At 42.2% G+C, this 27,389-nt stretch overlaps 1 protein-coding gene across 4 annotated transcripts in view; it reads right to left on the bottom strand.

Moving 5' to 3' along the window:
* The window catches only part of fat1a (FAT atypical cadherin 1a), a 173,624-nt gene that overhangs the window by 73,424 nt on the left and 72,811 nt on the right, over nt 1-27,389 (bottom strand). For all 4 annotated transcript variants that reach the window (XM_072252625.1, XM_072252624.1, XM_072252623.1 and 1 more), the window contains exon 4: nt 23,197-23,258. In XM_072252625.1, coding sequence (XP_072108726.1) covers nt 23,197-23,258 — 62 coding nt within the window. The remainder of the gene's footprint in view (nt 1-23,196; nt 23,259-27,389) is intronic.

Raw genomic sequence — 27,389 nt, forward strand, 5'->3', positions numbered from 1 at the left:
GGAAGAGAAAGGAAGGGGGAGGGAAAAAAATTACTGGAAGGAGAAATCAATTTCATGCCATGAGATTGGAAGCTAACTAAAAGGAATACGAGATGTTGCTCATCCACCCCGAGAGTGCCTTCACTGTGCCAAAAGAGGAGACCACGGACAAACATGTTGGAGCAGGAATGGGGAAAGAAATTAAAGTGGTTGGCCACTGAGAAAATACGCTTTAGCAGATATAACAGAGGTGCTTGACAAATTGGTCCCCCAATTTATGTCAGGCTACACCGGTTACAATAGATGAGATTCGCAGGTGAGATGTGTCCTCACCTGGAAGGACTGTCCGGGGCTCTGGATGGAGGTAAGAGTGTAGGTGAGTGAGCAGGTGTAGCATTACTGTCACTTGCAGAAATATGTGCCAGGAGGGAGATTGGTGGAGAAGGATAAATGGACAAGGAAATCATGGAGACAGCAATCCCTGAAAAAAGCAGAGAGTTGGAGGGAGGTATAGATGTGTTTGGTGGTAGGATCCCCTTGAAGATAGTGTGTGTGTTACTCTGGATTTCCAGCATTTTCAGTATCTCTTGCGTAAATTGTTAATCCACATTTCAATATGCTTCTTACTTTATCACTCCACCTACTAATTATAAACCACCTTTCTGCTAAATGCCACCAACAAAATCCAAAATGTAACATTTCAAATACAATTCCAGTACTCTGTAACACCATTCTGTTAGTTGTCCAGTAACGCTCCTGGTGAAAGAGCTCTATCAGTTTAAAAAGTAGCAATGCACAGTGTTGTCTATATATACTGGATTTTGCTTAATTGGGACACATCGGGACCAATACATTCTGGCCCATTTAGGCAGCTGCCCAATTAGCCAAAATTTCATGAAAATAGTTTTAAAAAGGTATTTAAAAAAGACAAAACTACTGTTTAACTGAGTACCAAATGAAATACAGTATAAATTAGAACACTACCAAAATCACTAGTGTAAAACTGTGTATTAGTTTCTAATAGTTATCAACATAAGAATTGATCCAGTATATGCTGATGCGTTCTTTTGATTGACTGAATGAACAACTCAGTGCAGACACCTCGTGCAGATAGTACACTCCTTCAATCAGTGCTTTCAACGACAGTATCCTCCAAATATTCACTTTAATTGTAACATTCAAGATGATTGCCAATGCCTTCAAATTCCTTGTCATTCCTAACTTGTAGATGTAGTGACATCATTTTATTTTTTGCTCCTGGCTGCGACCGGCATCTCAAACCTGAATGCTTGAAACTGCAGTGAGCAGAACAGTTCTGAATTGTCTTACTGTTTATTATTCGCCAATTATTTGTGACAAAAATCACTGCCTTTTGAACACAAATGTTCAAGTGAAGCTTGCTCTAAACGTGGTGTAGTGTTGAAGTCACACGATGTGCGTGTAACTGACACTAGTGAGAAAATGCAAGGCAACAATCTCACTAAGATATAGCAGCAGAATTAGACCATTCACTCCATCGAATCTGCTCCATCATTCCATCACAGCTGAACCCAGATGTTACTCAACCCATGCACCTGCCTTCTCGCTATATCCTTTGATGTCCTGACCGATCGGAAAATTATAAACTTCTGCCTTAAATATACTCATGGACTTGGCCTCCATCGCAGTCTGTGGCAGAGCATTCCACAGATTCACCACTCTCTGGCTAAAAAAATTCCTCTTTTCTTCCAATCTGAAAGGTTGTCCCTCAATTTTGAGGCTGTGCCCTCTGGTTCTGGATACCTCCACCACAGGAAACATCCTCCCCACATCGACCCTAACTAGTCCTTCCAACGTTTGGTAGGTATCAATAAGATCCCCCCACCAACCCAAATTCTTCTAATTTCCAGTGAGTACAGGCCCAAAGCTGACAAACACTCCTCATGTTAACCCCTTCATTCCTAGAATCATCCTCGTCAACCTCCTCTGAACTCTCTCCAATCCTTTCTGAGAAACGGGGCCCAAAACTGTTGACAATACTCCAGGTGCGGCCTTACTACTGTCTTATAAAGCCTCAGCATTATATCATTACTTTTATATTCTATTGCCCTTGAAATAAGTGCCAACGTTGCAATAAGCAGTATATTATCTATCCCAAATAAACAAAGGGAATCCCAGCTAATTTCTCAATTTGTTTTTGCTTTTTTGAGCTGCCGTGATTACTAATGGCCCAATTAACCAGAATCCACTGTATTAGCCTATTTCCTTGTGAAATTATGTGATCAGGTAAAAGGGATTGCAGTGGGAAAGGTAGCAAAATGCAACAAAAACATTGCTCCCAATGTGGTGTCCATATGTGAATAAGAAAGCCTCAAAATACAAAGGAAACATTTCAACTTCATGCTGAATAATAGCAGATAATTAAAATACCAGCCACAATCTGCAGCCAGGTAAGAAGAAACTGAACAAAGCAACCAGTCAGGGTAGACCAAAAAGACAAATGGGTGCATTTAAAGCAACCGTAATTTGAGCCTGGTTAGTTATCTATGAAAGCAAAGAAGATTAAGAGGATGGTGGGAACAATGACACAACCTTGTCTGACCCCTGTCTGTACTGGGATTGGGTTTGTGGCTAAAATCACAGGTTGAATACTACCACACAATTACTTTACTTTATTGTTGCCAAACAATTGATACTAAAGCGTACAATCATCACAGCGATATTTGATTCTGTGCTTCGCACTCCCTGGATTACAAATCGATAGTAAATATTAAAAATTTAAATTATAAATCATAAATACAAAATAGAAAAGGGAAAGTAGGTAGTGCAAAAAAACACTGAGATGCAGGTCTGGATATTTGGAGGGTACGGCCCAGATCCGGATCAGTATCTGTTCAGCAGTCTTATCACAGTTGGAAAGAAGCTGTTCCCAAATCTGGCCGTATGAGTCTTCAAGCTCCTGAGCCTTCTCCCCAAGGGAAGAGGGACAAAAAGTGTGTTGGCTGGGTGGATCGTGTCCTTGATTATCTTGGCAGCACTGCTCCAACAGCGTGCGGTGTCAAGTGAGTCCAAGGACGAAGATTGGTTTGTGTGATGTGCTGCGCCGTGTTCACAATCTTCTGCAGTTTCTTTCGGTCTTGGACAGGACAACTTCCATACCAGGTTGTGTTGCACCCTAGAAGAATGCTTTCTACGATGCATCTATAAAAATTAGTGAGGGTGTTAGGGGACAGGCCAAATTTCTTTAGCTTTCTCAGGAAGTAAAGGCGCTGATGGGCCTTCTTGGCATTTTACAACAAAATGGTAACCAATTTTTTAACATTTGCCAGATTGCAAAAGATTTTCTACAGTGATTCTGATGTGACTCAATGGAAGGCTTAATAAGATTGAGAAAGGTAATATACAGACACTGCTGTTACTTCCTACATTTTTCTTGAAAGTGTCACTTGATGAAGATCATCATTATACTTCCTGAGAGGTGGGTTCCACTTTGTCAGTGAGTACAGCACTTCAGCCAGTGGGAAACAATAGTTCCAAAAGATTTTGACAGTAGCTTTTCCCAGGAAAATATTTCTTCTTAAAGGTGTCCCCCGTTTTTCGAACATTTGCTTTACGAAACCTCATTGTTACGAAAGACCTACATTAGTACCCTGTTTTCGCTTTCAGAAGGTGTTTTCACTGTTATGAAAAAAAATTCAGCGCGCGATAAAAGGCAGACCGCGCCCCGAGCAGCCGCTCTCCCCTGGATTGGGAACTGCTTTGCTTTAACACGTGCCTGTGAGCAGTTGTTTGCAAGATGAGTTCTATGGTATCGGAAAAGCCTGAAAGAGCTCGTAAGGGTGTTAGACTTAGCGTAAAACTAGACATAATTAAGCGTTTTGATCGTGGTGAATGAAGTAAGGACAACGTGAGTTTGGCTTGTGGAAGCTGACGAACATGATGTTGAAGAAGTTTTGGCATCCCATCACCAAGAACTGAAAGATGAAGAGCTGATGCAATTGGAAGAAAAAAGGATAACAATCGAAACTGAATGAGTAATGATAAAGTACAACTTTAATTTTGAAAGGGTACGTCGGTTTAGGAGATACTTGCAGGATGGTTTGAGTCCTTATTAAAGAACTGTGTGATAGAAAAATGCGCGAGGCTCAGCAGTCAAGCAAGCCTTCCACATCAGCCACAGCAGACGACGAACCTCGACCTTCGACATCGAGGCGGGCAGAGATAGAAGAAGATGAGCTGTCTGCTCTAATGGAAGCAGATGATGAGATGACACCTCAGTGTCCCACCACCCCAACCCCCAGGCCACGGACAGATACCCATTCGCGGAAAATGCAGAGGTAGCCAGGAGTCATACAGCACACCTTTAAGAAAAAAGACGAAATAAACATGCTAATTAATTAGGTGCCGCCCACACATAATTGTCGGCCCAGATCAGTGCCGATGCAATCAGCAATCGCATCTGATCTGCGCCGACATTCACGTGCCAGGCAGCACCTAATTAATTAGCAAACAACAGGAATTCTGCAGATGCTGGAAATTCAAGCAACACACATCAAAGTTGCTGGTGAACGCAGCAGGCCAGGCAGCATCTGTGGGAAGAGGTGCAGTCGACGTTTCAGGCCGAGACCCTTCGTCAGGACTAACTGAAGGAAGAGTGAGTAAGGGTTTTGAAAGTTGGAGGGGGAGGGGGAGATCCAAAATGATAGGAGAAGACAGGAGGGGGAGGAATGGAGCCAAGAGCTGCTGTGATAGCGAGTCTGAGTCAAAGTGTGGTCGAAAAGTTGAAGAGCCGAAGAAATTACAGATGGGGAGCAGTGAGAGATGGTTTCACTGAACTCCCGTCGAAGAGAGGATCTAAACTTCTTCGGTGTAGGCATCACCGGAAGAGGCTTCGCAGTAGTGAATTTAAATGCAAACAACAGGAATTCTGCAGATGCTGGAAATTCAAGCAACACACATCAAAGTTGCTGGTGAACGCAGCAGGCCAGGCAGCATCTCTCCCTCCTGTCTTCTCCTATCATTTTGGATCTCCCCCTCCCCCTCCAACTTTCAAATCCCTTACTCACTCTTCCTTCAGTTAGTCCTGACGAAGGGTCTCGGCCTGAAACGTCGACTGCACCTCTTCCTACAGATGCTGCCTGGCCTGCTGCGTTCACCAGCAACTCTGATGTGTGTTACCTAATTAATTAGCATGTTTATTTCGGCTTTTCTCTTAAAGATGTGCTGTGTGCCTCCCGGCTACCGCTGGACCTCTGCGTGCTTCGCGGCAATGTATTGGGTCGGCGGCCTGGAGGGTGGGGGCCACTGTACCACCCAGCCTGCGATGACTCAGTCTAACACACCATCATCAGTGTGCTCGATGTCTTCCCAATTCCGGTAAGTGATACTACACTGTACATACATTATTTCTACTTTATATAGGCTGTGTATTTTTATGTGTTATTTGGTAGATTTGGCAGCTTCATAGTTTAAAAGTTACTGGAGAGTGTGTTTACGCCAACAACGCTTGCGTGAGATTTTCTGCCGAGAGCACTTGCATGAGATTTTTGCTATGGAGATCTGTGCAGGCAATCGTTGTGGAGAAGTACTTCTACTTTATATAGGCTGTGTATTTATCATATCATTCCTGCTTTTACTATATGTTACTGTTATTTTAGGTTTTATGTGTTACTTGGCATGATTTGGTAGGTTAATTTTGGGTCTGCGAACACTCACAAAATTTTCCCATATAAATAAATGGTAATTGCTTCTTCGCTTTACGACATTTCAGCTTACGAACCATTTCATAGGAACGCTCTACATTTGGATGGCGGGGGAAACCTGTATCAAATTCAGGTTTGATTCTTCTCTTGAAAATGGCCAGGTTTGCAGTGCCTCAGATGTCCAGACATACTTTCACCCTCACAGACAAGGGCAAAAGGTTATGGATTCATGTCAGAAATACCTCCCTGCCACGCTTTAAAACTTCAGCAGGGACTATATGTCAGGTGCCCAAGTTGTTTTTTTTTAGCTGTGAAATGGCCTTTTCAATCCCTTGTCAGGCTGGCCCAGCACTGAAATTGCAGTGGATAACATGCCGTGAGAAGACTTCAAGGATACACATATTGAAGGAAAACTTTTGGTTGAGACCTCTGAAGTGCTCCTTCCAGTGGGAGCTCACTGCCTCTCAGTCTTTTACAAGCTCTTCTCTACCATCTAGCTGCTTGGAACACATTTGGTCTTGAAGAATTACAATTTATTGCTAGTTGTAACGCCTGCACAATTTCCAGCCACAATATGTTCAAGGTTCTTTAGTGAACTGTAGGATTGAACTTAAGATATCTTTCTACCTCAGTTTTTCTTTCTCCCTTGAGATTTGATGGTGCTTTCAGTTCTGCCATCTATGATTAGTTAGCTGTTGATGTTGTCCCTTTCATTCACCCAGAAACCAAACAAACATTGAACTTTGCTAATTGTAGTAGACTTTAAGACACTGTGGACTTCACAGCATGTGTGGTTTTGTTACAAGGAAAGCCCATTTTTAACTTTTAAGCTTGTTTTATAAGAAAAAGTTTACATATTCACAATATGTATTCATTCAACAAAATATCAAATAATATTGACAATGCAAATTTAAATTATAACATGACCATCCTTGTCCAGGATGCACTCCAGCACCTGTGGCACCCACCAGTCCCAAAGTGCCAGTGGACAGTGGACATGAACTCGAACTCAGTTGTACCTTCAGAAGAGGGAAAAACTGTTGGCTCGAAAGGGGTTGTCCTTGAAACTTGCACTAAATGTTTGGAATTAGGCTTCTCTGATTGGTGTCATCGATCACAACTTTCAATTCTGACACTGACGCCACCAAGGAGAACTAGTATGTCCTCTTTCTGGGATTCGGAACAGGGATTACTCCATGCTAAAACAGAACTCCTCCACGGACTCCAGGAGTTGGGCATTCATCAAGGCAATGCTATTCTACCTGAACTGGAATGTCATGAGGCCATCCCATTTATAATGGCAAAACACACCCCTTGAAAATGGTACATACCTCCCAACTTGCCCTTTCAGAAGTAGCACCTTCATACTGTCCCTAATCTGATCTTCTCCAGCCCACTAATTTTCTACAATGAATGGCAATATGTTGAAGTGGCCAAGTTTTCAGGCAATGATAATAGACTTGGTGCCCTGTTCCCAAAGGTCAGGAGAACAGAAAACATTTCTGTACAATATCTTTTCAATATGAGGCAGTTGTGTGCTCATGACTCATCAGGCAGGGCTCAGTACAGGTTTTTTGCCTTGCAGCAATGAGATCCAAGATAATGGAGCAAAATCTGTTCTCTATAGCCAGTATATACATTTCATGATTATGTAGTTTATGTCTATACAAATTCTATGCACATGAGCACAATGTTCCCTCTCCCTCTCTCATACACAAATGTTTTGAATGACTGCGTGAGCTATACATTGCAAAGTAAGGAGACTTAAAAGCAATATTCTAATCTATCACTCCCAACTCAGGAATCTGTATATTGTGCTAATGTAATAAATAACTTTAATTAATTCTCATGGATGGAAGCCTGGCCATTCAAAGCCAAAGAAAAGGTGTTCTATGTAAGTAAATTAATTCGCCTCATCATATACAAGTTTATGTTGCCCCAAGTTCACTCCCAGAGCAATGAAATAGATAAATACAAGAATACAAAGACTGAAGGTTTTCCTTTCAGTGATATAAATATTTGTCTGAAGCACCGAGGCACAAATCAAACGTGAAACCTTTAAGAATCAGATTAATTGTACAAGTACCCAAACCACTGTAATGCACTCTACTGCTCAGAAATAATAGAATTGCTTGCTGCATGAAGTGGGTGTTTAAAAAAAATGCAGCTCCCTCGACATACACCAGACAAGAAACAAAATATTTTAATATTTACAAACAAGACCAGCTTTCCCTATTACAGCACAGTGGCAACCTCTTAAAGAAAAACAAGTAGTAAAATTTCAGCTAAAGTCTTGTCACAATATGACCCCATTACCAAAATACAATGATACGGATTTTTATTCGGTGGACAAATTTCAGGCAGGCACCTGCAAGGCTGCAACAATTGATTGTTCCACTGTGTCACTGTGACAATTCATCCAGTTTGTGGGCTAGAACTCATTTTGTAAGGCTGTTGGCAGAAAACAAATTCCTACCGCCACCCTCCCCCACACACTCCCAACTTGGCCTGAGGCAGTCCACAGCTAAAGAAAATTTAAAATGTCAGATTGAGGGAGTAGTGAGCGGCAAGAGAGATGGCATACGAATACAGGTGCAGAATCCATGTGGACATTGCCAGATTACGTGTGTGCAGCCCTGACGCTGCTCCAGATCTCTAAAAGGGATATTCCCTGGTGTTCTTCTGGTGGGAATTGCTGCTTAAAGCCAACAGTCATTCGCTAAGATATAATGGCAATACAAACCCTAAATGAGTTACTGGACTCTTATCAGTAAATTTAAAAGAACATAATGCTTTACTCCAGTGGGCTGTCTAAATGGGCTCCTGATAAGATATCTTCAGCCACAGTGTCACTAGAGATATATTAAGCCGCACATCAACAAATCTGCCAACTGAAAACAGAATAAGGATAGTTAGCCATGTCCCAAAAAAATGGCACAAGGCCATTTTGACAAAAATACGTTCATTGCCCTGACTACAAATTGTACTCTATCCAGTCTAGTTCTGCAAATTCTTCACCTATTCACTAAAAGCAATGAGACAAAATTCCAGACCATTAACCTTTCCTCTTCAAAGGCCACAACGATAACTGAGAATCGATCCCAGAAACAAAAGAGGATCCTTTGCATCCTGCAGCATGTTCGATTGATCTTTGGCTCTACTTCACCCTATCGCTGTCAATACCATTGTTGACTAAATGTTTATCCACCTTTTACCGGAGTTAACTGACAAACTATCAACTTGTTCTTTCTTCATAATCAGTTTCTTACATCCATTGCTCTACTGGGCTACCTTTTTAAGCCTCAAACTTGTTTCACATTTGTTCATTTTATCCTTTTGTGTTCAGTTCTCAGCCTGATAAATAGCCTGCATATAGAAAGATGTCATTTCTCTATTCCTATATCTACCTATAATTTCACCACTGCTCCCCCACACAATGAAATAAGTTCCCTATTGTGATAATAAATAGTCTTTTGCTAATGAAGAGAGATTATAAAACAGATTCAGATATGTATGTTTTTCCATCGAAGATTCACTTTCCACTTTAGAGAGGATGGTAACACGATGAAATAAGATGGGGCACCACAGTAGAGTAGCAATAAGAACGGTGCTATGAGCGCTCAGCATCAGGGTTCAGAGTTCAATTCTAACGTCCTCTGTAGGGAGTCTGTGTGTCCTCCACATGGAATATGTGGGGTTTTCTCCAGATGCTCTGGTTTCCTCCCACAGTTCAAAGACGTAGCAGTTGGTAGGTTAATTAGCCATTGTAAATTGTCCCATGATTCGGCTAGTGTTAAAATCAGGGGCTTGACAGATGGCGTGGCTTGAAGGGCCTATTCCGGACTGTATCTCAATAAATAAAACAAACAAATAAATCTCTTTGCTTACCTCCTGTTTCCCTATCCATCCCCTAACTACAAAGATCACTGCTAATGTATTCATTCCCACCTCCATCTTCTGTTTCCTTATTTTTTATGTGCCCATCTTTGTAAGCCCAAGTTTACAGAGAATCATAGGATATATGTGTCAAACAGGAGATTTGGTACTCATGTTCTACCTGAGCCATCTCTCCATAAGATCAGAACACACAGGAGCAGAATTAGGCCATTCAGCCCATTGAGTCTGCTCCACCACTCCATTATGGCTGACTCTGGATCCCACTCAACCCCTTCTTGCCATTCCTTTCGATGCCCTGACTGATCAGGAATCCATCAACTTCTGCCTTAAGTATACCTATGCACTTGGCCTCCACCACAGTCTGTGGCAGAGCATTTAGAGATTCACTACTCTCTGGCTAAAAAAAAATCTTCTTTACCGCTGTTGTAAAAAGTCGCCACTCAGTTTTGGGGTTGTGACAGGGAATTTCTTGAATGCCTACAAGATGGCTTTTTTGAACAGCTCGTGCTTGAGCCCACTTGGGGAAAGGCTATCTTAGATCAGGTGTTGTGTAATTCTGGATGAGGTGTAGTTCTGGATATCCCCACCATCTCTCAACTTTCCTCATCACACTCTATCAGCTTAGTGGCACAACTGTAATAACTGGGATGTGCATTTGTAATCCGGATTTCTACTGTTCCTATACAGTATCTAGATTTGCAGCTGCTCTTCCCATCAAAATGTGTGACAGGTGAATCCCATTTATCCCAAATAACACAACAGATTGTATCCAGGGAGAACACACACACACATATATATATATATATATATATATATATATATATATATCTCTTAATGGCATGAAATGCATTGCATAGTGCTTGCTTACATTGTCTAAGTAAAATGATCAAGGGAATTTCTCAACTGATAGAGATTCAGCAACTAAGCACTACCTGAAATAACAGATGGTCCACTAAGGAAAATATCTTGCAGAAAAAATGAAAGGGTGATGTCCAGGTTAATAGTGCTTGTGCAGGTTTGAGATGGCAGAAGCTATCCAATACTCTCCGAACCGAATAAACACTACCCTATGAATGACATAGATGTCATTTCTTTTACCTTCAGACCATATGAAGACAAATGGGAATAGATTAAATTGGCATCAAGGTTGGCAAAAACATCGGGGACCAAAGATCCTGCCTAAACTGTTCTATGATTTTCCAATGCATTCTCTCCAGCACAGTCACATCCTTCCTATGCAGAATGCATACTGTGCAGAACTGCATATAATACACCAGTGTTTTGTAAAGATGCAAATTAACATCACAACTCTTACATTCTAGTAGGTCCTCCATTTGTTTCTGTATCACCAATATTAAACTATTAGTCAACAATTCCCAGACTATCCTACAATGAAAAGGGAAGGTGAGCAGCCAGAAGTCGTGGTACATATTAGCACCAACGACATAGGTCTTGAAAACAGAATACAGGCAGTTAGGAAGCAAGCTGGGAAGCAGAACTGCAAGGTTGGTAATCGCGGGAATGCTGCCTGTGCCACGCGACAGTGAAGACAGAAACAGAATAAGGTGGCAGCTAAATGCGTGGCTGAAGGATTGGAGCAGGGGGCAGGGATTCAGATTTCTGGATCATTGAGACCTCCTCTGGGGCAAGTGGGACCTGTACTAAAGGGACAGGTTACACTTGAATCCAAGGGGGACCAATATTCTTGTGGGCAGATTTACTACAGCTGTTGGGAGTGGTTTAAACTAAACGGCAGGGGGACGGGAACCAGGATGATAGCAGCTTTACAAGTAGATGATGGGTGTGATGTGAATGTAAGGAAGAGTTAAATTGTATCATAGAGGCAAAATTCAAATGGGCGAAGAATGCAGGACTAAAGGTGCTGTATTTAAATGCACAGAGCATTCAGAACAAGGTGGACAAACTTGTGGTGCAATTAGAGGTATGGGTGGTATGACATTGTGAGTGTCACTGAGTTGTGGCTGAAAGAAGGCCATGGTTGGGAGGATGAGCAGTGGTGTGGCTCTGCCTGTCACATCTTTAGAAAAAGGTGACACGGGGTCAAAGAAAGTAGAATCTTTGTGGGTGGAGTTAAGACACTGCAAAGATTAAAAAAAAAATGATGGGATTCATATATTGGCCTCCAAATAGTAGCTCAGATGTGGGGTTGAAATTGCAAAGGGAGCTGGAAAAGGCATGCAAGAAGGGTAATGTCACAATTGTAATGGGGGACTTCAATATGCAAGGGAATTGGGAAAATCAGACTGGTGTTGGATCACAAGACAGGGAATTTGTTGAATGCCTACAAGATGGCGTTTTAGAACAGCTCGTGCTTGAGCCCACTCGGGGAAAGGCTATCTTAGATCGGGTGTTGTGTAATAACCCAGATCTGATTAGGGAGCTTAATGTAAAGGAACCCTTAGGAGCTAGTGATCATAATATGATTGAATTCATACTACAATTTAAGGGGGAGAAGCATAACTCACATGTATCAGTATCATAATGGAATATGGGAATTTCAGAAGTATGAGAGAGGAACTTGCCCGAGTGGATTGGAGGAGGATACTGGCGGGGTTGATGGCAGAGCAGAGATGGCTGAAGTTTCTGCAAATAGTTCACAAGGCGCAGGATAGATATGCCCCACTGAAGTTGTTCTCAAATGGCAGGGGTAGGCAACTATGGCTGACAAGGGAAGTTAAGGAAAGGCATATAAGGTAGCAGAAGTGAGTGGGAAGTTCGATGATTGGGAAAGCTTTTAAAATTCAACAAAAAGCAACTAAAAATGCTATAAGGGGAAAGATTAAATATGAGGGCAAACTAGCCAATAATATAAAGTAGGATACTAAAAGATTTTTCAGTTATATAAAGAGTAAAAAGGAGATAAGAAATGATACTGGACCACTGGAAAAAGATGCGGGTGAGGTAGTAATGGGGGACAAAGAAATGGCAGATGAACTTAATGAATACTTTGCATCCATCATTACTGTGGAAGACACCAGCAGTGTGCCAGAGGTCCATGAGTGTCGTAGGGAAGGAGTGAGTGCTATTGCCGTTACGAAGGAAAAAGTGCGAGGCAAACTCAGTGATCTTCAGGTGGATAAGTCACATGGACCAGATGGACTACATCCCAGAGTCCTGAGAGAGGTTACTGAAGGGTTAACAGATGCATTGAGCAGATCATTCAAGAATTGCTTGATTCTGGCATGGTCCCAGAGGACTGGAAGTTTACAGATGTCACTACTCTCTTTCAGAAAGGAGGAAAGCAAGTTAGCCTAAACTCAGTGGTTGGGAAAGTGTTGGAATCTATTATTAAGGACGAGGTTTCAGGGTGCTTGAAGATTAATGATAAAATAAGTCAGAGTCAGCAAGGTTTCCGTGAAGGGAAATCTTGCCTGACAAATCTGTTTGAGTTCTTTGAGGAAATAACAAGCAGGGTAGACCAAGGAGAGGCAGTGGGTATCATTTACTTGGATTTTCAGAAGAGGATTGATAAGGTGCCACATGAGGCTGCTTAACAAGATGAAATTCTATGGCATTACAAGAAAGATACTGGCATGGACAGAGGAGTGGCTGACAGGCAGGAGGCTGTGAATAAGAATAAACGGGGCCTTTACTGGTTGGCTGCCAGTGACCAGTGGTCTTCGTCAGGGACTGCTACTTTTCACATGTTATCAATGATTTACATAACAGAATTGATGGCTTTGTGGCAAAGGTTGCGGATGAGAGGAAGATAGATGGAGGGGGAGGTAGCACTGAGGAAACAGTGCAGTTGTAGCAGGGTGTAGACAAATTGGAAGAATGGCCAAAAAAGTGGCAGATGGAATACAGTGTTGGGAAATGTATGATAGTGCATTTTGGTAAAAGAAACATTATCTAAATGGGAAGAAAATCAAAACATCAGAGGTCCAGAGTGTCTTAGGAGCCCTCGTACAAGACTCCCAAAAGGATAATTTACAGGTTGTGTCTGGGGTAAAGAAGGCAAATTCAATGTTGGCATTTATTCCAAGGGGAATAGAATATAAAAGCAAAGAGATAATGCTGCGCCTTTAAAAGACACTAGTCAGGCTGCACTTGGAGTATTGTTACCAGTTTTGGGCCCCATAACTAATCTCAGAACGGATGTGTTGTCATTGGAGAGAGTCCAAAGAAGGTTCATGAGGATGATTCTGTGACTGAAAGGGTTAACATATGAGAAGCATTTGGCAGTTTTTCGCCTGTACTCAATGGAATTTAGAAAAATGCAGGGAGGATCTCACTGAAGCCTACCAAATGTTGAAAGGACTCGATAATGTAGGACTAGATAATGGAGAGGGAGTATCCAAAACTAGAGGGCACAGCCTCAAAACTGAAGGGTAACCTTTTAAAACAGAGGCAAGGAGAATTTTTTTTAGTCAGAATGCAGTGCATTTGGGGAATGCTCTGCCACAGACTGCGGTAGAGGCCAAGTCCGTGGGTATATTTAAGGCAGAAGTTGATCACTTCCTGATTGGCCAAGGCATCAAAAGATATGGCAAGACGGTAGGTATATGGGGTTGAGTGGGATCCAGGATCAGCCATGGTGGAATGTTAGAGCAGGCTCGATGCACTGAATGGCCTAATTCTGCTCCCATGTCCTATGGCAGTTTTCCTTTTTTAATGATGCATGAAAAATATTATTTTATTCTCCTTGAAAATTTAGTTTCAGTTGCTTCGTGCCAACCTAGTTTTTTTTAAAACTTTTCCACTCATCCTTTCATGCATTTTTTAAAAACAGAGCAGACAACCAACTTTAATCTTATCCCTGACTAATGACCACATAAAAGTAATGTGAAGAATGAGCTAATAATTAAGCAACAAGAAAGAAAATATGATGCCTTGTTCCTAATAATCAAAGGATTAATGAACTCAAACTGTGCCCTAGCTCGGATAACTCAAGGGAAACCAGAAATATGAACTAGTGCATTCAGCAAGGTTTAGTGCAAAATTATGCAAAACTTTCAAACAATAACCTGCTGGGGCATATTGAAAAAGGGTACAATACTTATGCAAAACTGCCGAGCATGAAGTCTGAGATAGCTCTCTTTCTCGGACATCAGATTCTGAGGCCGTGAAACAGAAGCCAGGGTGGTGTGTTGCCTCCCAGCTGCTAGGTTCCAGGATATCTCAAGAGTGGCTGCAGAAGATTCACAGGAGGAAGGCTGAGCAGCCAGAGGACATGGTGCACATTTGCACCAACGACGTAGGTATGAAGGGGGCTGAGGTCCGGCGCAGCGAGTAAGGGAAGTTAGGGGAAAGGCTGAAAGCCAGGACCTCCAAGGTAGTAATCTCTGGAATACTCCCAATGCCATGTGCTATTCAGCATAGGAATAGGATGATAGTACAGATGAATGAGTGGCTGAGGAACTGGTGAAGGGGCAGAGTTTCAGATTTCAGGATCACTGGGATCCCTTCTGGGGAAGGTTTGACCTGTACAAGGAGGACAGGTTACACCGGAATCTGAGAATGAGCAGGTTTGCTAGAGTTGTTAGGAAGGTTTTTAACTAAGTTGGCAGGGGGATGGGAATGGGAGTGATAAGGCTGCGGTTGGAGTAGTTGTATACAAGTCGATGGAGTGTGTAGTGTGACTGTGAGGAAGGACAGGCAGATGATAGGCAAGACTGCAGTCACTGGGATGAGGTGAAATGTAACGTCGGGAGAAATCAAAAAGGATGATATATACCGGACTGAATAGGTTATATTTGAATGCATGAAGGTAGATATTCTTGCAGCACAGTTAAGAGATTGGCTGGTACGATGTTGTGGGCATCACGGAGATGTGGCTGAAAGAAGACCAGAATTGACAGCTTAACATCAAAGGTTACACCATGTATCAAAAGGACAGGCAGGTAAGGCAGATGTGGTGGGATGGCTCTGTCAGTAAAAAATAAAATCAAATTCTTCAAAAGAAGTGACAGAGGATCGGAAAAGTATAAATTCCCTATGGATAGAATCAAGAAAGTGCAAGAGTAAAAAGACACTGATGAGGGTTATATACAGGCCCCCCAAACAGTAGCCAAGATGTGCTATATAAATTTCAACAGGAAGTAGAAAAGTCATAGGTAATAAGGGCAATATTAAGATAACCATGGGGGGATTCGATATGCAAGCAGGTTGGGAAAACCAAATTGATGTTGGATCCCAAGAGAGGGAATATGTACAATGCCTTTAAGATGGCCTTTCAGAGCAACCTATAGCTGAGCCAACTAGGGTAAAAGAAATTGTGGAGCGGGTGTTGTGTAATGAACCAAATTTTATTAGGGAATGATACAGGAGTCCCCCGCTTTTCGAATGTTCACTTTACGAAAACTCACTGATATGAAAGACCTACATTAGTACCCTGTTTTCACTTTCAGAAGGTGTTTTCACTGTTACAAAAAAAAAGCAGCGCGCGATAAAAGGCAGCGTGCACCCCAAGCAGCCGCTCTCCCCGGATTCGGAATGGCATTCTCGCTGGCATTGCTTAAGCACATGCCTGTGAGCAGTCATTTGCAAGATGAGTTCTAAGGTGTCGGAAAAACCTAAAAGAGCTCGTAAGGGTGTTACACTTAGCATAATACTAGACATAATTAACCGTTTTGATCGTGGTGAACCAAGTAAGGACAAAGTGAGTTTGACTTGTGGAAGCTGACGAAGATGATGTTGAAGAGGATTTGGCATCCCATGACCAAGAACTGATAGATGAAGAGCTGATGCAATTGGAAGAGGAAAGGATAGCAATCGAAACCGAATGAGTAATGATAAAGTACGACTCCAATTTTGAAAGGGTACGTTGGTTTAGGGGATATTTGCAGGATGGTTTGAGTCCTTACAAAGAACTGTGTGATACAAAAATGCGCAAGGCTCAGCAGTCAAGCAAGCCTTCCACATCAGCCACAGCAGACGATGAACCTCGACCTTCGACATCGAGGCGGGCAGTCATAGGAGAAGATGAGCTGCCTGCTGTAATGGAAACAGGCGACGAGATGACACCCCAGTGTCCCACCACCCCAACCCCCAGGCCACGGACAGATACCCATTCGCGGAGAATGCAACGGTAGCCGGGAGGCACACTGCGCATCTTTAAGAAAAAAGCTGAAATAAACATGCTAATTAATTAGGTGCCGCCGATACGTAATTGTCGGCCCAGATCAGAGTCGATGCAATCGGAAATCAGCACTGATCTGGGCCAACAATTACGTGTCGGGCACCACCTAATTAATTAGCGTGCATGTTTCGGCTTTTTTCTTAAAGATGTGCTGTGTGCCTCCCGGCTACCGCTGCACCTCTACGTGCTTCACGGCAATGTATCGGTCAGCGGCCTGGAGGGTGAGGGCCACTACACCACCCCAGCTTGTGACAACTCAGTCTAACACACCATCATCAGTGTGCTCGGCGCTGTCTTCCCGATTCCGGTAAGTGATACTGTACACACATTATTTCTACTTTATATAGGCTGTGTATTTTTACGTGTTATTTGGTATGATTTGGCAGCTTCATAGCTTAAAGGTTACTGGAGAGCGCTTGCGCCATGTTTCTGCTGACAGCGCTTGCGTGAGATTTTCGCTACGGAGAACAGTGCGATAATGATTGTGGAAAAGTATTTCTACTTTATATAGGCTGTGTATTTATCATATCATTCCTGCTTTTACTATATGTTACTATTATTTTAGGTTTTATGTGTTATTTGGCATGATTTGGTAGGTTATTTTTGGGTCTGCGAATGCTCACAAAATTTTCCCATATAAATAAATGGTAATTGCTTCTTCGCTTTACGACATTTTGGCTTACGAACCGTTTCATAGGAACGCTCTACCTTCGGATGGCGGGGGAAACCTGTATTATGATCACAGCATTTTATAACTCACCTTGCAGTTTGAAAGGAAGATGATAAAGTCAGATGTATCAGTGCTATAGTGGAGTAAAGGAAATTACAGAGTTATGAGAAGGGAGCTGTCAAAGTTGATTCAAAGGGGACACTAGCAGGGATGATGGCAGAGAAGCAATGACTGGAATTTCTGGGGACAACTGGGAACATACAGGATAGATAAATCCCAAAGATGAAAAAGCATACTAAAGGGAGGATAAGGCAACCATGGCTGACAAGGGAAGTCAAGTACAGCATAAAAACAAAAGAGAGGTCATACAATATAGCAAAAACATAGTGTGAAGATGGAGGATTTGGATGCTTTTAAAAAAAAACACAACTGAAGGCAATTAGGAGAACCATAAGGACAGAAAAGATGAATATGATGGTAAGCTGGCCAAAAATATCAAAGATGATATCTAGTGTTTAGATATATTAAGTGTAAAAGAGAGGCAAGAGTGGACATTGGACCACCAGAAAATGACAGTGAAGAGATTGTAATGGGGACAAAGAAATGGTGAAATAATTTAAACATTTTGTGTCAGTCTTCACTTTAGAAGACACTAGCAGTATGCCAGTAATTTGAGTGTCAGAGAGCAGAAGGGAGTGTAATTGCTATTACTAAGAAGGTAATTGGGAAGCTGAAAGGTCTGAAGGTAGATAAGTCATCTGGACCAGATAGAATTTCCCCAGAAGGCTGTGGAGGGCAAGTCTCTAGATGCTTTCAAGAAAGAAATGGGTAGAGCTCTTAAAGATAGCGAAATCAAAGGTTACAGGGATCAGGCAGGAACTGGATACTGATTGTGGATGATCAGCCATGATCACAGTGAATGGCCGTGCTGGTTCAAGGGGCCGAATGCCCTACTCCTGCACCTATTGTCCATTGAATACAACCCAGTGTTTTGAAAGAGGCAGGTGAAGAGACTGGAGGCATTAGTAATGATCTTTCAAGAATCATTAGATTCTGGAATGGTTCTGGAGGGGTGGAGAATTGCAAATGTCACTCCACTCAGGGAAAAAGGCAGTAGAAAGGAAATTACCCTAACTTTAGTGGTTGGGAAGATGATGGACTCCATTATTATGGATGAGGTTTTGGGGTACATGGGTGCACATGATAAAATACACCAAAGTCAGCATGGTTTCCTTAAAGGGAAATCTTTCCTGACAAATCTGTTGGAATTCTTTGAGGAAATAACAGGCAGGATGTACAAAGGAGAGTCAGTGGATGTCGTTTACTTGGATTTTCAGAAGGCTTTTAACAAGGTGCCACACGAGGCCGCTTAATAAGACGCCATGGTATTTCATGAAAGATACTGGCATGGATGGAAGATTGACTGACTGGCAGGAGGCAAAGGGTCAGAATAAAGGGGCCTATTCTGGTTGGCTGCCATTGACAAATGGTGCTCTGCAGGGGCTGGTCTTGAAACCACTTTGTTTCATATTATATGTCAACAATTTTGATAATGGAATTGATAGCTTTGTGGCCAAGTTTGTGGATGAAACAGAGATAGGTGGAGGGGCAGGTAATGTTGAGGAAGCAGGGAGTCTATAGAACTTCCACCAATTGCGAGAAGGGGCATAGAAGTGGCAGTTTGAATACAGTGTAGGGAAGTGTATGATTATGTACTTTGGTAGAAGGAATAAATGTGTTGCTGAGGTTATGTAAGACATTGGTCAGTTTTGAGACCCTTATCTAGGCTAAGAAAAAATGAGCTGACATTGGAAAGGGTCCAGGAGTTTCATGAGAATGATTCTGGGAATTAAAGGTTAAATATGAGGAGTGGTTGATGGCTCTCAGCTTGTACTCGCTGGAGTTTACAAGAATAAGAGGGGATCTCATTGAAACCTACTGAATATTGAAAGGTCTAGGCAGAATGGATGATGACAGGATGTTTCATATAGTGGGTGAATCTAGGCCCAGAGATCATGGCCTCAAAGTAGAGGGACGTCCATTTAGAACAGGGATGAGGAGGAATTTCTTTAGCCAGAGCATGGTGAATCTATGGAATTCATTGCCACGGATGGCTCTTGAGGCCAAGACATTGAGTATACTTAAAGCAGAGGTTGACAGGTTCCTGGTTAGTCAGTGCATCAAAGCCTACGGAGAGAAGGAAAGAGAATGGGGCTGAGAGGGATAATAAATTATCTATGATGGAATGGCAGAGCAGCCTCGATGGGACGAGAGGCCTAATTCTGCCCCCATAGCTTATGGTCTTATACTGGGCTTAGGTTTATTGAATGAATGGAAGGCAGCAAGCAATACCCTTCAGTGCCCCAATTAACTTAGAATAATCCAGTCTATAGCTCCCAACTTTGCAATCAGCTACCTCCATTCTCGTTTGTTAGGAACCTCCTTTCTGAGCTGCATCTAAACAAAGTTTCTCCAAATTCAGCTGGCCCACACTGGCTGTATTTTTGCAGTCTGGTTTTTTGAAAGGCTCATCAAATAGGTGGACATGGCCTAATACTTAAAAAAATAATCTGTCATGGTGCGGTAGCAGGATGCCTTGTTTCCGTCTTCATCGACCTTTATGCTTAGGTGCCAACTTTCATCTGAAAAACGCCATTGAATTTAAAATCAAGAGCCATGCAGCAAAGAAATAGGCTTCACGGCCTGCCACGTCCATGCTGACCTCTTTGCCATCTACAACAGCAGTCCCCAACCACCGGGCCGCAAAGCATGTGCTACCGGGCTACGAGGAAACAATATGATTTGGCGATAATGAGTCAGCTGCACCTTTCCTCATTTCCTGTCACGCCCACTGTTGAGCTCGAATGCACGCGAGGTCATGACCCACGCGTCATTCATGTCAGCACGGGAAGGAGATCAACTCCTCGAGCTTGCAAATGATGGCGGGCTGAAAAGTATGTCTGACATAACATCTCTGCCGGCCTTCTGGATCAAAGTCAAGGCTAAATATCCTGAGATAGCCATGAAAGCACTGAAAACGTTGCTTCCATTTACAACATATCTTTGCAATGAATGCAACGAAAACTGAAATGCGAAATAGACTGAACACAAGGAACCCCCTTCGAGTATCGCTGTCTCCCATCACCCCTTGATAGGACCATTTTGCTGCAGGAAAACAAGCCCAGGGCTCCCACTGATTCAGCGATATTGGAGTGTTGCAATGATTTTATATGTTCATACAGGGAAAAGATGTGCTGTGTGTTTAATATCCAAACGTTACTTAAAATGTTATGATGCTATTGACTTATAAGTGACTTATATAACCATATAACAATTACAGCACAGAAACAGGCCATCTCTGCCCTTCTAGTCCGTGCCGAATACTACTCTCACCTAGTCCCACCGACCTGCACAGTCCATAACTCTCCATTCCTTTCCTGTCCATATACCTATCCAATTTTTCTTTAAATGATAATATCGAACCTGCCTCTACCACTTCTACTGGAAGTTCATTCAACACTTTGCTGTTTGCTGTTGTGTGCTGGGGCAGTAGGCCGAGGGTAGCAGACACCAACAGAATCAACAAACTCATTTGTAAGGCCAGTGATGTTGTGGGGTTGGAACTGGACTCTCTGACGGTGGTGTCTGAAAAGAGGATGCTGTCCAAGTTGCATGCCATGTTGGACAATGTCTCCCATCCACTACATAATGTACTGGTTGGGCACAGGAGTACATTCAGCCAGAGACTCATTCCACCGAGATGCAACACTGTTCCAACAAACATGAAGCTTCTTTCCTCAGATGCAGGCAAGGCTTTGGAAATCTCCCACCTGGAATGCCACCAATTCCCATTCAAAGCTGATATTTATAAAGGCGACATTGCTTTAACCATATGAGGAGTTCATTATTAGAAGGTGACAAAAAAACTCACTCAATTATTCTCATTAAGTAAGTACCTCAGCATGCACAAAGCCAGTAAATTACTTGCTGCTGAAGTATATGCTTCATTGAAAGAACAAACAGATCATCTAACGCCATACATGACATTATAGGATTATAGATAATTACGAAACATTCACAGAGTGTAGTACCTGAAGGACATTAAGCATCACTTCCCACCACATTCTTTGTCATCAGAGCCACTTATGACCTCCTACCCACACCCCAGAACCTGAACCAGTGGTGGGGAGAAGACCCCACTTGCTCTCTTTGTCAAGCACCTGGATCACTAAGGCACATTTTAACAGGATGCACCACGAGCCTCAGCCAGGGGCAGTACACGTGGCGGCATAACCAAGTTCTCAGACAGCTGGCATCAATCTTCGAACACAGGCGAATCACCACAATGGCTTTCCCACAAACATCGGCAGGAAATGTCCACATCACACTATTTGCACCAATAGGTCAACCTCCAGAGCACCATATGACATCAAAAGATGTAAGCATTCTGCAAGTTGCTCGGGATTGGAAAATGGACGTGGACTTGGAAAAAAAAAGCTTGTGTTTCCCCCAGACATTGCAGCTACAACACTCCGGCCAGATATGTTCCTGTGGTCCACAACAGGCTGTTGTGGAGTGACAGTACCATGGGAAGATGGTGCCGAAGAAGCTTATGAGAGGAAAAAGACCAAGTACTCTGAACTGGCAACTGAAGCTGCCCAGAATGGCTGGAAGACCAAGATTTTCCCTGTAGAAGTGGGGTGTAGGGGATTCATTGCTACATCTACGAGCAGCCTACTGAAGAAGATGGGGGTGGGGGGTCACTCCCTCCAACAAGCAATCAAGTCCTTGTCGAATGCAGCAGAAGAAAGGAGCAATTGGATTTGGATTAAAAGGAAAGACAACAACTGGGCTGCACGATGAAGACAGGAGGGTATGGAACTGAGGGGGGTGTATCTGGGATGCCAGGTAGCACTGTTGAGTCCTCTAGAGACGTCGTGGGCTTATCAACAAAACGTCAAAGAAGGTGGGTGCCCACCTGATGACGTACCTACCCTCCTTGTCACCACTCCAAGCCCACTGCCAACATCGAGAGTGCCGATTTACCATAGGGATTGAAACATCAAGCCCTAGTAGCTCTACTACTAAGAAATGAAGTAAATTATCAAGGTTGATTGAGAATATTAGTGTTTTCTCAACATTAACAAGTGAACCCTTGTAACTGTCGAATAGAAAATGAAATTCAGTTAAATAGCAATTTTAAGACGTGCACGAAAATTATGTAAAATTTCAATTACACCTTGAATATTATTAATGACATAACCATTAATGAGGCTTTTCAGCCAACCTCACATCACATGTCATTCATAACCCATAATAATTACAATTGTCAGAAAGACTCTTTACACTAAGGCAATCATCAAAGGAGTTGGAGGCCAGAGAAAAGGCAAGATGAATAAAAATATTACACAAGTTAACTTCTGCTAAAATATTTTCCTCAGATCTCCATTTAAACTATATTTCTGACATTTGCCCCACATTGAAATTTGAGATGAAATTTCCTATGAGGGCTCTTGATAAAACTTACTTTCAATACCTCTATCTGAAACAAATATCCTGCAAAAAAACTCGAGGATTTCACACCTTTATGCCAAGAAAGGGACCTACATGCATGCTCCTTTCAGAAACATGTAACTGATCCACCATCAGCACTGTCTAATTGATGCTAAACAGAGGCAAATACTGCTGACACAGAATTCTGGATCCCATATACCATATCCAATAAAAGTGTTCAACAACATAGAGCATATCTACATTAACATTAGATTTAGCCACATCAACATCCAAAGCTAATTTGTTTTACTTTTAATAAGACCGATAATAAACATTATAATTTGAAAATCATTAATGAAATAAATTCAGCTCACCTCAAGGATGTGTTCTGCTTGTTGTTCCCGGTCTAGTTTTCGTGATGTTGTTGTAATCAGTCCTGCAAATCCAAACAGACCCATTACAGAATTTCCGCAAAGTTGTTCAGGAAATGTTATTGTAAGAATAACAAATTATTTCAGATGAATTTAATTTTAATGTTAGAACTTCCTATTAAAAATGAATTCAACAGTAGAGCTATATTGGGCAATAGAGCTATTATTAAGACATAAACATCAATATTCAGCAGGAAAAAACTCTCAATGGCAAAATGCTTCAGTAGCCTTTTATACAGCATGATGGTGTCTGTCACCCTCAGTTGTGTGCTGGGGCAGCAGGCTGAGGGTGGCAGACACCAACAGAATCAACAAACTCATTCGTAAGGCCAGTGATGTTGTGGGGATAGAACTGGACTCTCTCACAGTGGTGTCTGAAAAGAGGATGCTGTCTACGTTGCATGCCATCTTGGTCAATGTCTCCCATCCACTACATAATGTACTGGGTGGGCACAGGAGTACATTCAGCCAGAGACTCATTCCACCGAGATGCAACGCTGAGCGTCATAGGAAGTCATTCCTGCCTGTGGCCATCAAACTTTACAACTTCTCCCTTGGAAGGTCAGACATCCTGAGACAATAGGCTGTTCCTGGACTTATTTCATAATTTACTGGCATAATTTACATATTACTATTTAACTATTTATGGTTCTATTACTATTTATTATTTACGGAGCAACTGTAATGAAAACCAATTTCCCCTGGGATTAATAAAGTATGACTATGACTACTACTACTATGATGTACTCCATTTATACAACCATTCAGTTCATACAGCAGTTTGTTATAAACACCTCTAGAACATTGTCTAGTTTCATGCCAGCGTGAAATAATAAGCAATGCACTCATTGCATTTTTGGAGGTCAAGGACACCTCCCAGGAACATTATGCTGAGAGCGTTGTTGAAATTAATATTTTTAGCATTAATGAACCTACCTAATATTGAAATAGAACACAACACTGGTGAAGTTACTGCAACAGCACCAAGTGGCCTGGACTACTGATATGGAGCCACAAGGATTTAAATTTAAGTAACGAAATGAAACCTTAAATTCCATAATGGCGCCCACAAAATTGCTGCATTGTACTTGAAACCCAATATCCTAAAACCAATCGTTCTCCAAGCAAGTTTGTCATCTGTACATTATCTGGCCAATATGTGCTTTAGAGCTATAGCAATGTGGTTAACTCAAGTGCCCTCTGACCTAGTGTAATGATCTCTTCAGTTCGAACCATTTAAAATGGACACTAAATACTGCCTTTGCTTCATCCACCATATTCTGTGAATATATACTGATTAACAAAATGCAATTAAAAAATAATACTTCCAAACTGAGATGGGCTACATTTATCCAGAAGTGTTTTGAAGAGCACGTTATCACTCTTATGACCAGTTTCTTTTGTGATATATTAAATGCTAATTTTAAGCAATCTACCTGCATGTTAGTCTTCACAATTCCAACAGTTTGCATAGAACAGCAAACTGGTCATGTGAACTAACAAGTACTCTTTGTTCTTCAAGTATATATGGTCTGTACTGTACAGTAAGCTGTACAAGCAACTCTGAAATGGGAAGTGTGTAGAATGGTATAACTTTTGTGTTTTTGTTTGATCAGATCTGACTGAGAATAACTAACAAATTTGGAGCCCAAGTTCTCTTCACCAGCATCATACTTGGTGTGTCGTTATTTTACTATGAGATTATACATTCAGAAATCCATCAAGTCTATGGAGCAGCTGATTGCTGTATCACTGCATAACCTGGCTTAATAAGACTTTAATATCAATAGCAAACAAAAATTAACTTCTAAAAGTTGTTTAAAGCTATAAATACAAGACCATTAAACTACATGTCTAGCTCCATTACTGTGAATTCATGAACATTGTAATAATACTGCATGAAAGACACTGGCTCTTGTTAGCAACTATAAATCTATGGTTTCACATTCCACTGATGCAAATCAAAATACTTGTAAATCGAAGTAGATTACGAGCCTACTTTGGGGACCTTAAGCAATAAAAATTTGTTTACAGAAGAAAATTCTTGGTACAACTCCAAAACAAATTTTTAAAGTATACAGAAACATGCACCTTTTAATGATGTTTCCAAAGTTATGACTGCTCTGAAGACTACTGAAAATAATAGCAATTTCTGAAAATTAATTGAATGTTGGTTGAAATAAGCACATATGAAAAATAATTCTTCCCCACTTGTTAGGCTTCAAGGATAAAATTAATATTTGTTTTTCCTCGATTTCATCATAATGATATGCAGCAAATTTGTATTTATTTAGGCTAAGAGTTTAGAACTGTTTTATATATTTATATTGCTCCAAAATCAGCTGGGGTATTTCACATATTTCAGAAAATAAATGATTTTTAAGTTTCCCCAATAAGCAATATTTAATTAAATAAACCAGCTAAGAAAGCATAAGTGGTGAAACACAAGTATTATGCAAAGGTCTATTGTTATTATGCAAAGATCTGCAGCTGAACAGTTGAGAAAACAGTTGAAACGTCTCCACCCAAGCAAGGCTACGGGCCCAGATGGTGTCAGCACCAGGGTGCTCAAAGCCTGTGCCCCCCAGCTATGTGGAGTACTTCACCATGTCTTCAACCTGACCCTGGTCTCTAGAGGGTTCCTGTGCTGTGGAAGATGTCCTGCCTCATCCCTGTGCCGAAGACGCCGCGCCAGAGTGGCTTCAATGACTACAGACTGGCGGCATTGACCTCGAACAGCATGAAGACTCTGGAGAGACTTGTTCTGGAGCTGCTCCAGCCTATGGTTAGGCCACACTTAGACCCCCTCCAGTTCGCCTACCAGCCCCGACTAGGAGTTGAGGATGCCATCATCTACCTGCTGAACTGTGTCTACGCCCACCTGGACAAGCCAGCGAGCACTGTGAGGGTCATGTTTTTTGACTTCTCCAGTGCGTTCAACACCATCCACCCTACTCTGCTGGGGGAGAAGCTGACAGCGATGCAGGTGGATGCTTTCCTGGTGTCATGGATTATTGATTACCTGACTGGCAGTGTGGTCAGCAGCACTGGGGCTCCACAGGGGACTGTCTTGTCTCCCTTTCTCTTCACCATCTACACCTTGGACTTCAACTATCGCACAGAGTCTTGTCATCTTCAGAAGTTTTCTGATGACTCTGCCATAGTTGGATGCATCAGCAAGGGAGATGAGGCTGAGTACAGGGCTACGGTAGGAAACTTTGTCACATGGTGTGAGCAGAATTATCTGCAGCTTAATGTGAAAAAGACTAAGGAGCTGGTGGTGGACCTGAGGAGGGCTAAGGCACCGGTGACCCCTGTTTCCATCCAGGGGGTCAGTGTGGACATGGTGAAGGATTACAAATACCTGGGGATACCAATTGACAATAAACTGGACTGGTCAAAGAACACTGAGGCTGTCTACGAGAAGGGTCAGAGCCGTCTCTATTTCCTGAGGACACTGAGATCCTTTATCATCTGTCAGACGATGCTGAGGATGTTCTACGAGTCTGTGGTGGCCAGTGCTACCATGTTTGCTGTTGTGTGCTGGGGCAGCAGGCTGAGGGTAACAGACTCCAACAGAATCAACGAACTCATTTGTAAGGCCAGTGATGTTGTGGGGATGGAACTGGACTCTCTCACGGTGGTGTCTGAAAAGAGGATGCTGTCCAAGTTGCATGCCATCTTGGACAATGTCTCCCATCCACGACATAATGTACTGGTTGGGCACAGGAGTACATTCAGCCAGAGACTCATTCCACCGAGATGCAGCACAGAGCATCATAGGAAGTCATTCCTGCCTGTGGCCATCAAACTTAACAACTCCTCCTTTGGAGGGTCAGACACCCTGAGCCAATAGGCTGGTCCTGGACTTATTTCCATCTGGCATAATTTACATATTATTATTTAATTATTTATGGTTTTATATTGCTATATTTATACTCTATTCTTGGTTGGTGCAACTGTAACGAAACCCAATTTCCCTTGGGATCATTAAGGTATGTCTGTCTATCTATCTATCTATCTATGGTGTCAAGTATACAATAGACTGCAGAAAAGGTCTCCACCTCCTGAAATGCACGAGTATCAGAGGATTGGCAAGATCAGGGTACACAATGGTAGACTGCCATTCTCAAGTG

This window comes from Mobula birostris, chromosome 3 (genome assembly GCF_030028105.1).
Source record: "Mobula birostris isolate sMobBir1 chromosome 3, sMobBir1.hap1, whole genome shotgun sequence".
NCBI classification, from domain to species: Eukaryota; Metazoa; Chordata; class Chondrichthyes; order Myliobatiformes; family Myliobatidae; genus Mobula; species Mobula birostris.